General features: G+C 45.9%; 1 protein-coding gene across 3 annotated transcripts in view; it reads right to left on the minus strand.

Moving 5' to 3' along the window:
* Window positions 1–2,401: 2,401 nt before the first annotated feature.
* Window positions 2,402–13,559, minus strand: part of INTS6 (integrator complex subunit 6) — a 95,376-nt gene continuing 84,218 nt past the window's right edge. For all 3 annotated transcript variants that reach the window (XM_054015146.1, XM_054015144.1, XM_054015149.1), the window contains one exon: window positions 2,402–3,005. In XM_054015146.1, the coding sequence (XP_053871121.1) occupies window positions 2,912–3,005 (94 nt within the window). In that variant the 3' untranslated portion in view covers window positions 2,402–2,911. The remainder of the gene's footprint in view (window positions 3,006–13,559) is intronic.

Here is a 13,559-nt window from a genome sequence, read left to right on the forward strand (position 1 = left end):
AATTTAGAGAAATCAAGTGGAGCATTGGCCTACTAAACCCAGGGTTGTGAGTTCAATCCTTGAGGGGGCCACTTAGGGATCTGGGGAAAAATCAGTACTTGGTCCTGCTAGTGAAGGCAGGGGGCTGGACTCGATGACCTTTCAAGGTCCCTTCCAGTTCAAGGAGATGGGATATCTCTCTTAATAATAATAATAAAAATAATTAATGAAGAAAACACCAAACAGCATTCTAATCAGAATAGAATCAGAAACAGTCATAGCATAGCAAATCACATTTTTTTCTTCTATTTATCATCAAAAAAGTGTAAAAATATACAATTACTTTTGGTAGAAGTCTGTCTTTGGGGAGAGGAAAAGAATAAAGCTACTATTAAAAATACTGATGTTTAATGTTTGGCTTATTTGGGGGGCAGTAAGCTCCAAACTCCTACCACCTGGAAGTTAACAATAGGTCTCACTACAGAACAAAAGCCCAGGAACTCTCCCCCCAATATTTATATTCTGCAATGTACTAGGCACTTTCCACATACTGTGGAAAATATAGCCTCTGGCCCAAGTATGATACAATTAAGAGCATCACTTTTCTCTCTGAAATTCAACTTCAGAACATCTCCGTCTAGAGAAAAAAGACAAGCTGATAAGATATCATCCCATTTCAGTTTAAGTGATTTAAAGCATAGGTTAATTACTGAATCTAATGAGGCAGTAAGACAATGGGCCAAATTCATCTCTGCTGTAACTCTAGAACATATACATAGGAATGAATCTGACCCATTACTACTTGGTCAAGTTCAAAGCCATTTTCATTTTGGCCAAGATTTAGGCCAAAGGCTAGGAAGATAAGATAAGGAAGCTCCTTGTTCAGCTGCCAACCCTTTAATAAGCAACTGAATCTAATCTGCTAAATTAACAAGTTAACCTGGCCCTTAACTGATTTCAGACTTTTAAAAATGCAAGTTACTGCAATTGGACCCACAAAACCAGTATTTGCATGTATGTGACCGTCTGACAGTTAACCTACCAGTTACATGTACAAATTAGGTACACAATTATATGTATACACTTTTTGATTGACTGTGTGTTTATTTTAATTCACAGGCTCAGTGCTTTTTATAGGAAGAGTTACAAATCCTTCAGAATAAGTGTGTCCAATGCACCCTCCCCTTATTCCTCCTGCAGCCATCTTTCCTTCAATGAAATTGAGGCACACTGTGCATATTTATTAAAAACTGGATACTTAAAATTATTTTGCAAAAAATCCACAGGAAGAGCAGATAAATGTTAACCAAATAACTTTGTAAATAAAATGTATTACTTTTGCATTTTGTGTAGAGTGCTTTTATTTTGTAGCTGTATAAAAGCATCTTTTACTCTTTTTAAAAAATGGTTGGCATCACAAGGTAACAGGAGGCTAGCTAAAACCAACAGACCGTATTACAGTTATTTGTGTTCTTTGCTCACAAGACTGAGTCAGCTGAGAGGAGGCAATACCAACCCACCACGAAGCTTTAGATTATCTGCTATTTTTCAAGTGGTGGTTTATTTTCTGCTCCTGAAACGGAAGTTTTAAACAAAAAATTAAAAACTGAATTAGGTTCCAGAATCAGTTACATTACCAAGCTGAAGTGGTGAGGTAAACAAGCAGCTGAAGTGTAGCCATAAGAAATAATCTAGCTGAGAGACAGTCTGTTAAGGAATTGGCACCAGGACAGCAGAGTACCAGCCCACTGGGGACTCTTGACTATGGACTTGGGTTGCTAATCTGAGCCACCATGTCAACACTACTGTTGTCACCCGGTCTAACTAAATTAAAGCTAACAGCACAGGTAGGCATACCCGTGCTCCACTCACATCTTCACTTGCAGTAAACATAGCCTGAGTGTCTCTACTCACCTAAACAAGTGAATCAGTACCACCATATACACTACTTCCAATGCAGACTTTACATTTAAAAAAAATCTTTTACTTTACAGTGCAGGGCCGGGGAAGGGAGAGAGGGTTAGGCACACAAGCAGCCTCGTTAAGGAGCAAGGGATGAGGTTGGCATAATTGGAAAGATTGTTAAATCTCAAAGAAAACTTAAATAATCCCACATTTTGCCATTTTTCTGGTGTGCATACCGTACATAAGATCTGTGATGCTGTTCAGTAAAAATAAGACTTAGAATACATGATGCTATGCCAACTTATCACCATAACAATGCAGTCAAATAGCAGCTTTCTTAATTTCTTTTCGTAATTTATATCTTATTCGGAGAACCAAAGAATCAGCATTTCCAATGAGGCTTAAAATTGTAGCTGGTTCCTAAAAAAAATTACAATAAAACTGCGTAGATCTAAAAAGGGGAGGAGAGAAATGAGCCACTTCAATGAAAACCGTACTCATTCCTAACCACCAAAGATTAAAATAGAGGGTTTTTTTTATTGATGGAATAACAAAAGTGCTTTTCTTAAATATTTTTCAAAATACATTTGTACAACTTACAATAATATATCCAAAATAACTGTATATACAAAACATTACCTTGTTTAATGTATGTGCTTTTTTTGAAAATTACAAAGCAACTTTTTTTTTTTTCTTTTCTTTTTTTTGGCAAAGTTCAACCTTAACAGAGATGATAGTTTTGAAGGTTGGGTTAAGAAAATAGAACCTGAGGGAAAGTGACATTTAAGTCAATGACAAGCAAGAAATTCTCTATTTTTAGTTTGTTAAATAAAAATGCTTTTAGTGATATTTTTCACATTACAAAAATAACAGAAATGAAGAAAAAGATTACGTATACTTTTTCCATCATACTAGAGAGCAGCTTTTAGTCTTTCAGATGGGGACTTGAGCCAAGAGTGCATGTCAAAAATGAATGCAGGTAATACAGCTGTGCCCTACTGTGGCTTTTCTATGTGTAAAACATCTCTTAGCTGCTGTTGATATGGTTGACTTGGTTGGATCTGCGATGGATTTCTTCCAGAAAACCCTCAAGCTGTTCTATCAGCATTCGTTTTTTAAACCTGAATGGAAAAGGAAGTATAAAAATAATGCTGTTAATATTAAACTGACAGTTTAAAGAAATGGACTTTTTAAAACCAGACTTAACTCTCAAAACTTTTCACTATCTACTGCATACATCAGAGGTTCACTGTATATGCACTGTTGTCTGTGGAAGTTCTGGCAAGCTAGTGTCATAGCACAATAATTTATTCTGATCCTCTTTCCTGTGTATGTATTCATTGACAAAAAACTTAATTAACAGAGTCAAGATTACCCAGTGGTACCACGTGCCTTTCCAGAACGTTGAAGTCAGCAGAACTCAAACCTCTAAAAACCAGGAAATACAGAATTAACATATATGCCAATACAACCGTAACTCTACACTCTGAGCAATGACCAAATACATTCATAATGCACATAATAATAATAATAATATATGGAGATATACCTATCTCCTAGAACTGGAAGGGACCCTGAAAGGTTGAGTCCAGCCCCCTGCCTTCACTAGCAGGACCAAGTACTGATTTTGCCCCAGATCCCTAAGTGGCCCCCTCAAGGATTGAACTCACAACCCTGGGTTTAGCAGGCCAATGCTCAAACCACTGAGCTATCCCTCCCCCCTCAAAATATTTGCACACTGCCTTTGCAAACACTTAAGGGAATAGGCACATGACCAGTGTAGGACAGAACTGTACTGAACAGGAGCTACCTACATTTAAGCCCACTCCACAGAAATACCCCTGCTGCTGAATTTTACAATTTCAATCCCTTTTACAAACTCTTTCACCTTTATGCACAGGATGCCATTTAACACTATGCTTTCACTTACCCCCTCATTAAACCCACAGATCACTCGTATCCTGCCTCACTGTGGACAATCCCCATAGCAACAAGACCCTAGTGCACAGCTAACACAGCTTTCCGAACTCACTGCTAAAAAGGAGCATATTGGATCTCAATAGGTACACATGCACCTCTTTCCTTTCTTCACACACACAGTTGGACAAGGAGAGGGGCGAAGTCCCCAGATCTCACATCACAATCACAGCTCTGCCATACTGCTCCAACCAATCCTCCAAACATTCAGTACAGCTACACTTAACATAGTGAACACAGCTCGAGTGCATGTAGATAATTCCCATTGGCTACTGCCAGCTCCAGGGCAGTAGAGTTAAGGTTGTGCTGGCATGCACATTAATTCTATATTCCCTGGTTTTCAGAAGTTAGAGTTTTGCTGAACTCTGTTTTCTACTCCTGAGACAATGCTCAGACTCCCTACCACTGCTCCAACATTCCCTCCATCATACCCATTGTTCTGACCTCAGCTCCTCACGTCCTGCTGCTTTGAAACCCATCCCCCTATTGCCCTTTCCCCTCCTCCCCCACACAGCAACTTCACCCTTCTCCATGCCCCTGGCCCTACGGAAGTGGGAAGGTAGTGTGTCTGAGAAGTGCCCATATCAGCTGTAAGCAGAAGAGAGAGAGAAGAAAGAAACAAACCCTAGTGTGTGGGGAATGGGCTCTATACATCCATCTGCAGCACAGGAAGTTCAGAAAGATGTGAAGTGGCCCATTCATCTCAGTGAGATGTTCTCAGCTGAATGAGAACACCCCATGGACAAAGCTCTGAGGCATATAAAAACTGTTCTATTCACCTCAATAGGTATTTCCTTTCCCCCTTCTCAGTGACAGTGCTATGAGTTTGTGATATGCACCAAGCATACCTATTCTCAACTCCTCACCTTGGTCTCAGCAGTATGTGCTTGGTGCATGTTCCAAGCATGCCTGTTCTCAAGCTTCCCATCCAGAGAGGCAGCCACACCATGCACTACCCACCCGCCAATTCCAACACACACACACACACACACACACACACACGGAGGGAAAGGAGTTTAGACCCCTCAGAGAATCAAGGCTCCCATGTTCCTGGGTTTGACATGAGGGGCAGGGAGAGAAGCTCAGATCCCCTCAGAGAGGCAGCCCGACTCTTCAGCAAAGAAGAGTTCTTCCAACACTGTTGAAACACTTCAGCAACTCATTCTTAGCAGTAAGACAATAACTTAATATAACAATCAATTTAAGACAATTGTATGTTTAAGTCTCACTTTAGAGAAAATGTTCAGTTTGTATTCTGGTCACTTTCCAGACCACCAGGGTAAGTTAAATGAGGAGAGAAGCTGCTAACAGAAAGAAATCTCATTTTGTTGCACAGCTTCTCCAGATGAAATTGAAACCACAGGGAAACCACTGGGTGAGGCTTTAAAGGAATATTCCTACCAGAACCCATGTTGGGGTGGGTGATCTCTGGTAAATTTATTAGCATGCATGTAGATTATTTTGTTTTAATGTTTTCTCTATAGTGCGTTTATTTTAAGAATAAAATATGCTTGCTTAGAACGGTGGACAGTTACACTATTAGTGTCTGAAGAGAAAGCAAGCAGGTCTGTTTAGAAAGTCTGTGTTGCTGGGAATAACAGTGAAGGCAGGGAACTGTTCAGACTGAAGATACCCATCGAAAGAGAGAGAGATGTTTCTACACCAGAAAGGCAATGGGTAGGGAGCTGTAAGCCTGAGAATGGGTGCCCTTGCTGAACCACTAAGGGGAATCAGGTGCAGTTGCCCTAACCTGAGACTTTTCAGCTTGGAAAAGAGACAACTAAGGGGGGAGATGATAGACGTCTATAAAACCATAACTGGTGTAGAGAAAGTAAATAAAGTGTTATTTACTCCTTCCCATAACACAAGAACTAGGGGTCACCACATGAAATTAATAGGCAGCAGGTTTAAAACAAAAGGAAGCATTTCTTCACCCAATGCACAACCTACAGAACTCTTTGCCAAAGGATGTTGTTCAGTCCAAGACTATCATGGTTCAAAAAAGAACAAGGTAAGTTAATGGAGGACAGGTCCATCAACAGCTATTAGCCTGGATGGGCAGGTGTGAGACAGGGTCAGAAAGGGTTAAGTAACTTGCAGGCTAAATGACCCTAATTCAACCTTCAAAGATATATTAGAGATGTATACAAATGGTAATTAGGGTTATTCCTTATAAATAGCTAATATAGCTTTGTTAGATACACTAGAGCTTTGAAATGTAAACGTGCATAGTTAGAGAATGATAGGTAATACTAATTGTATAAGTAAACTTATATCTTGTTAGATGTTAGACAGGAACCATCTGTTTACATGGTTGTTCCTGTATCTGTTAATTCAAAGATCAAAAGGGAATACACCTCTACCCCAATATAACACGACCCGATATAACACGAATTCAGACAGAACGCAGTGAAGCAGCGCTCTGGGGGGGGGGGGAGGGGGGCTGTGCACTCCGACGGATCAGCATGTCTGGCTCCGACACGCTGCTCTGAGCGGTGTGTTAAGGGTGCCGTGCCGGGGCCGAGGGATTGGATAAGGGGCGGAGGGTCTCGGGGGGGGTCAGGGGACAGGGAGTGGGGGGAGCCACAGCCCGAGGAGGGGAGCTGCAGTGCAGGGGAACGTCACACGGGCTCCAGCTGGTGCCGAGAAGTTGGGGAAGACTGGTCCATGCGGGGAAGTTGCGGATCCAGGGCAGGGAGAGGTGCCCATCCTAGACGGCGCCGTGCAGGTGCCCCTGTCCCGGCGCTGGAGGACTTGGCACACAGTGGGCCCAGCTGGCAGCAGCGCCAGGCGGGCTCTCCGGGTTCATAGCATGCCGCACTACCTGCCCGCAGTCAGGTGTTCCATGCGCCCTGGCGAGCAGCTGGCTGCGGCGTCCTCACCAGAGATGGGCTGCGCGGGGCTCTGCAGAGGAGGAGAGATGGGCTGAGTGTGGCAGGAGCCGCCCGCCGATGGCTCACTCTCCCCCAGCACCACGTGGGCACGAGGCGGGGACCAGGCGCACGCAGGCACCTCAGACGAGGCTGCCTGCCATGCTCCTCCTCGTGGGCTCAACTGCCGCGCTGGGCTGGGCGCGCTCCACGGACAGGGCAGCAGCCGCCGGGCCAGTTCCCCCTGTCCCGCCCCCACGGAGCTCACCCAAGCTGATGTGGTTGAGCAGGTATGAGCGCTTCCATGTGCCAGCTCCCTGGGTCCTAGTGGCCGTCCCGGTGCGGTCCATGGCTCAGCATGGGAGTCCTGGGGGTGATTAGGGAAGGGGGAGAGGGGGAGGTTGGATGGGTCGGGGGTTCTGTGGAGTCAGTCGGGGGCAGGAAGTAGGTGGGGGTTGGATAGGGGGCGGGTCTATTTGCTGACTATTAATGACGGAGATGCTTGAGGCCAAAGCAAGTTCGATATAACGCGGTTTCACCTATAACGCGGTAAGATTTTTTGGCTCCCGAGGACCGCGTTATATCGGGGTAGAGGTGTATTAACATTTAGATGAAACATGGGTGTGATAATGTCATTGTCTATATTTCACTTTGAAATGTGTAGTACATTTTCTATGAACTGCTTAATGAATAATTACCCTGTGCTAATAAACGTAGCTGATTCCCGGTGATGCTTAAGAAAGAGATTACTTCAAAGAAGTCTACTGTTCACCCAAGGACTGCATGCTGACAAGAGGTTGCAAAAAATCTCTATAAAAACTCTTGGAACCTGATCCTTTCATCTCCAATGTGCTTGTGCTTATGCTTTGTCAGGAGAAGCTTGAGCCACAAGACTGAGGTTTGGATCACTCTGGTATTGAACATTGGACTGAACCTATGGACTAATTCTGAAAGAACTTTGCAACTCTACAGCTCATCATCTCTATTATGAGACTGATCTAAGAACTATATTCATATCTGTACGTGTAATGATCTTTTAACCAGTACTCAACCCTCTCTTTTTAAATAAATTTTAGTTTAGTTAAGAATTGGCTGTAAGCATATATTTGGGTAAGATCTGAAATATTAAGTTGGTGGGTAATAACAACGAGGAGTCCTCGTGACACCTTAGAGACTAACAAATTTATTTGGTCATAAGCTTTCATGGGCTAGAACCCACTTCATCAGTTTTAACCCACGAAAGCTTATGCCCAAATAAATTTGTTAGTCTCTAAGGTATCACACAAAGACTCCTCGTTGTTTTTGCTGATATAGACTAACATGGCTACCACTCTGAAACTTGGTGGGTAATATGTCCGATCCTTTGGGATTGGTAGAACTTTTTCATATGAACAAGGTTTTTAATAATCCTCATCATACTTGACGTGGCTGTCTGGGAGGAAGCCCTAAGGCTGGGTTGCTTTAAGGCAACTGTGTTATTGGCTTCTGGGTAACCAGCAAGGCATTATAGAAGCTGTTTTATTACTAGCTTGGTGGATTTAAGTATTAGAATAACCACCAGTTTTGGGAATTGTTTGCCCCAGTCTTTGCAATTTGCCCTAATTGAGCAATCTCAGTGTGGCTCCCCTGGGACCTCGATGACATACAGGGTTAAAAAAATGAACTAGATAAGTTCATGGAGGATAGGTCCATCAATAGCTATTAGCCAGGATGGGCAGGGATGCAGAACCATACTCTGAAGTGTCCCTAGCCTCTGTTTGCCAGAAGCTGGGAATGGATGACAGGGCACAGATCACTTGATGGTTACCTGTTCTGTTCATTCCCTCTGAAGCACCTGGCACTGGCTACTGTCGGAAGACAGGATACTGGGCTGGATGGACCTTTGGTCTGACCCAGTATGGCCGTTCTTATAATCACTAATGGGAAGTAGCGAGCAGTGAATCATGAAGCAGAAATGAAAGGATAAGCAGAGTTTTAAATATTACATTAGAATAATAGCAAGGAATGGAAATTCCCACCCTCCATATAAAGGAAGTATCCAGTAACATCCTCCCTTCCAAAGGATCTCTCTTCAAAGGTTTGCAAATCTTCCTCAGATGAGGCTCAAAACACTTTTTTCTTCCAAATGTACCTAAGGACTTCTGTGAATAGTTTTCCAGATGCCTAGCATGCCAACTGGTGCAGGATTTTAATACCTTGCCTGCAGCAACTTTGAGGCCCTAAGGCTTTAGCATTTTGAATACAATGAGATGAACAGGGTACAAGTGGTTTGTGTACTCCATATTCTTGAGACGCATCTTTAGAGTCCTTGGAATACCCATTTATGCCACAACCCTCCAAAGGAGATCTAAGAGTTAGAACAAAACAATGGGAGAACTATAGGCTTGTCTTCACTATGGGGAAATCGACGCTGCTGTAATCAATGCAGCAGGGATCGATTTAGCAGGTCTAGCGAAGACCCGCTGAATCAATGTCAACCCCAGTACTCCAGCTCTCTGAGAAGAGTAAGGGAAGTCAACCGGAGAGTCTCCTGTCGACCCAGCGCAGTGACGACACGTGGGTAAGTCTACCTAAGCTACATTGACTCCAGCTACATTATTCATGTAGCTGGAGTAGCGTAACTTCGGTTGACAAGCAGTATGTCCCAGGAACTGCGGAAAGAGGAACTACTCTTAAACAGAAAGGTGTCTGGAGCAATAAGAATAACCTTTTCCTCATGTCAACCATGATGGAGTTCTTGTATAGAAGAGAGGCCAGAGCCCCATTGTGCTGGGCCATGTGCAAACAAAGCAGCAGTTCCTGCCCTCCAGTGCTTTGTTCCCTCTTGCACCAGAAACCTAAGTTTGACCAGATCAATGAATGAAATTTTCCTGTGTTCTGTCTAGATACCAAAATGTATCAAGAAGCTAATGGAGAATCCATACTACACTACATTTCTCTTCCAATAGCCAGGTAGTTAAATGTAGCTGTTCCTAGTCCAGACAAAGGAGTCCATGATTCAAGAGGAGGTCTAGTCCTTACTACATGTGCAGCGCGGGTTTCTTGGTACCTTGCAAGTCTAAAGTGCCTTCTGGGCTAGCAGAGGAAGAGGATTTCAATTCTCCCCTTTCCTGTGGCCTTTATGTTAACTGTCTTGAAAGGTAACATTCTTCTCTGTCCAGGACGTTATTTCCACTGGCCTGGAGAAGTTTGTCCTTTGATTACTTCCTGGTTTTGAAAGCGATATAAACATTCATACCTCAATCATGAGCCAACCTCCAATGGGAAGCAACAGACTTCTCCAGTAACCACAATAAATTGCCTGCTACATGGTTTTCTTGTACCTTCTTCTGAAGTGGCACTGGCCACTGTCATACAGGACATTGGTCCAGTCCAGTATGGCCACATTTAGGGCAGGGGTTGGTTCAAACACACCACTCAGAGCTATAAAAGGGAGCTAAAAAGGATGTATACTCTAAAATTTTGGAAAATGTATCTTTCAAGTATGCTCCCTACCTGATAGGCTTGCTTCCACAGTGAGTGTTCAAGGGTCTAGAGTGAAAATTGGGTTGACTTTCAGCAATGTTTGTACTTACTTGCCCACAAAGGGACATTCAGATGTGATCTGAGAATGACACTTAATTTCGCATTGTATCAGATGTGCAGTTCCTTGTCCTCTAAAGGAAATTCTGCAGGCACATTTTGGATAACCTATTAAGGGGCTGAAGCCAATGCGTGGCACCAGAAACCCTAACCTTTGGAGATAACTAGCTATGGATGACCACTGCCAGGAAGTGACTGATATAATAACCTACAACCTGTGCCTTCCTGTGCCTTCCAACAGTCATTTCTTAAGACTCTGGATGCAGAGGGTGGATCAGAAGGAAGAGTCTTGTACAGGAATTGTGAATTCTTGTACACATATGCTCTTTGTCATGCTAAGGATTTTGTTAGTTTGGAGGATATTCTACCAATCTATCCTTGGAAAAAAACGGTTACCTACCTACCTTTTTGTAACTGTTATTCTTCGAGATGTGTTGTTCACATCCATTCCACATTAGGTGTGCGCGTGCGTCGGAAACTTTCCCCTTAGCGGTACCCATCGGGGCCCCCAACTGAGCGGCGCCACTGCGCTGTGCATATATACCCCTGCTGGCCCGATCCCCTCCAGTTCCTTCTTGCCGGCGACTCCGACAAAGGGGTAGGAGGGCGGGTGGTGGAATGGACATGAACACCACATCTCGAAGAACAACAGTTATGAAAAGGTAGGTAACCGTTTTTTCTTCGATTGCTTGTTCACGTCCATTCCACATTAGGTGAATCACAAGCTTACCTTCGGAGGAGGGTAGGAGTCACGGAACAATTGATCGGAGGACCGCACAGCCAACCACTGCGTCCTCTCGGGCCTGCTGGTTGACCGCGTAGTGGGTCGTAAAGGTATGCACCGACGACCAGGTGGCTGCTCTGCATATCTCCTGGATCGGGACCTGTGCAAGGAAAGCCGCTGAAGCTGCTTGCGCCCTGGTCTAGTGGGCTGTGACCGTCAGGGCCAGAACACCTGCGAGGTCATAACACGCCCAAATGCAGTCTGTAATCCAGGAGGAGATTTGCTGCGCTGACACCGGGAGGCCTCTCATCCTTTCCGCCACAGCCATGAACAGCTGCGTGGATTTACGAAAGGGCTTAGTGCGCGCTAAGTATAACGCCAACGCTCGACAGACATCCAGGATGTGCAGGCTGCGGTGACTCAGGTCCGCATGGGGTTTGGGAAAAAACACCGGCAGACAAATGTCCTGGCCTAGATGGAATTGTGAGACCACCTTTGGGAGGAACTTGAGGTGTGGACGGAGCTGCACCTTGTCTTTATGAAATACCGTATATGGTGGCTCCGAGGTGAGTGCCCTCAGCTCTGATACCCTTCTGGCTGAGGTTATGGCCACCAGGAATGCCACCTTTCAGGAAAGGTGAGGAGGGAGCAGGTAGCAAGGGGCTCGAACGGGGGCCCCATGAGTTTAGAAAGGACTAAGTTGAGATTCCATGCAGGGACTGGGGGGCATCTTAAATAACTGCCCCACCATTGGGTGGGAAAACACCAAGCCCCCTGAAAAACCCAGGTGGAAGGTGGAGATGGCTGCCAGATGCACCCTGATAGAGGACGGGGCCAGCCCCTACTGCTTGAGGTGCAGTAGGTACTCTAGAACGGTAGGCACTAGATCCTGGTGTGGCTGAACCTGTTGAGGCCCACACCAGCACAAGAACCTCTTCCACTTGGCCAGGTAAGTCGTCCTGGTAGAGGGCTTCCTACTACCAAGTAGAACCTGCTGCAGAGGGAGGGAGAACTGGCTCTCCAAAGCGTTCAGCCACAGAGCTTCCACGCCATTACATGCAGTGATTGAAGGTCGGGGTGGAGTGGCGCCCTCCATCCTGCATGATGAGGTCCTGGTGTAGGGGCAGAGTTACCAGGGCTTCCACCGACAGCTCCAGGAGCGTGGTGAACCAGTGCTGGCAGGGCCAGGCCGGGGCGATGAGGATGATTGCTGCCCCGTCCCTGCGCACCTTGAGCAGGACCTTGTGCACTAGAGGAAGCGGGGGGGAAGGTGTATTTCAATTCCCCTCCCCACGTGATCATGAAAGCATCTGTTACTGAGCCCGGGCTGCGACCCTGGAACGAGCAGAACTGCGGGCACTGGGCGTTGCCCCAGTGGCAAACAGGTCTACCCGGGGAAACCCCCACTTGCGGAAGAGCGAATACACGACATCCGCTCTGAGCATCCACTCATGCATGTGGTATGACCTGCTGAGGTGGTCCGCTAGTTCGTTCCGTACCCCCAGGAGATGCAACGCCTCGAGATGAATGGCGTGGGCTATGCAAAAGTCCCAGAGGAGGAGAGCCTTGTGGCAGAGCAGCGAGGAACGGGCTCCGCCCTGCTTGTTTATGTAAAACATGGCAGTCGTATTGTCCGGCAGAACTGTGTCACTGTGACCACTCAAAGAGGCATGAAAGGTCTGGCAGGCTAAACGAACCACCCTGATATGGAGTGACTGCTCTTCTCCCGACCACAAGCCCTGAGTCTTGAGGTCCCCTAGGTGAGCACCCCATCCGAGGTCTGATGCATCCGTCACAAGCGTCAGGTCCGGCTGTTGTGCAGCAAAGGGGATGCCTTCGCAAACCACAGTCTGGGACAGCCACCACCGCAGGGAGTCTAATACGTCCCTCGGGGCAGTCACTACCAAGCCCAGGGGGTCCCTGCCTGGGCAATATACATGGGCGAGCCAGGCCTGCAGCGTTCTGAGTTTCAGTCTGGCATGCTTGACCACATGCGTGCATGCTGCCATATGGCCCAGCAGCCTCAGGCAGCATCTGGCTGTTGTAGGGGGAAACTGGCACAGGGAGTTCACTGCTTGCTGGATGGCCAGGAATCATGATACTGGGACGCTCGCCTCTGCCTGTACCGCATCTAGGACCGCCCCTATGAATTCCACTCTCTGTGTTGGAATGAGGGTGGACTTAGGGATGTTGACCAGGAACCCCAGCATGCAGAATAGTCTCAGGGCCACTTGCACGTGGGACCAAACCTCTTCAGACTGGCCTGCCAGGAGCCAGTCATCGAGGTACGGGTAAACTCTGACCCTCTGCCTCCCTAGGAAGGCCGCCACTACCGCCATGCATTTTGTGAACAGCCGTAGGGCCGCAGCTAGGCCAAATGGGAGAACCATTAACTGGTAATGTTCTTGGTTCACAGTGAAGCGCAATGCGCCGGGTGGATGGCGATATGAAAGTACGCGTCCTTCATGTCGAGGGCAGCTTACCAGTCCCCCGGATCCAGGGAAGGGATGATGGTGCCCAGA

This window comes from Malaclemys terrapin, chromosome 1, assembly GCF_027887155.1.
Source record: "Malaclemys terrapin pileata isolate rMalTer1 chromosome 1, rMalTer1.hap1, whole genome shotgun sequence".
NCBI lineage: Eukaryota > Metazoa > Chordata > Testudines > Emydidae > Malaclemys > Malaclemys terrapin.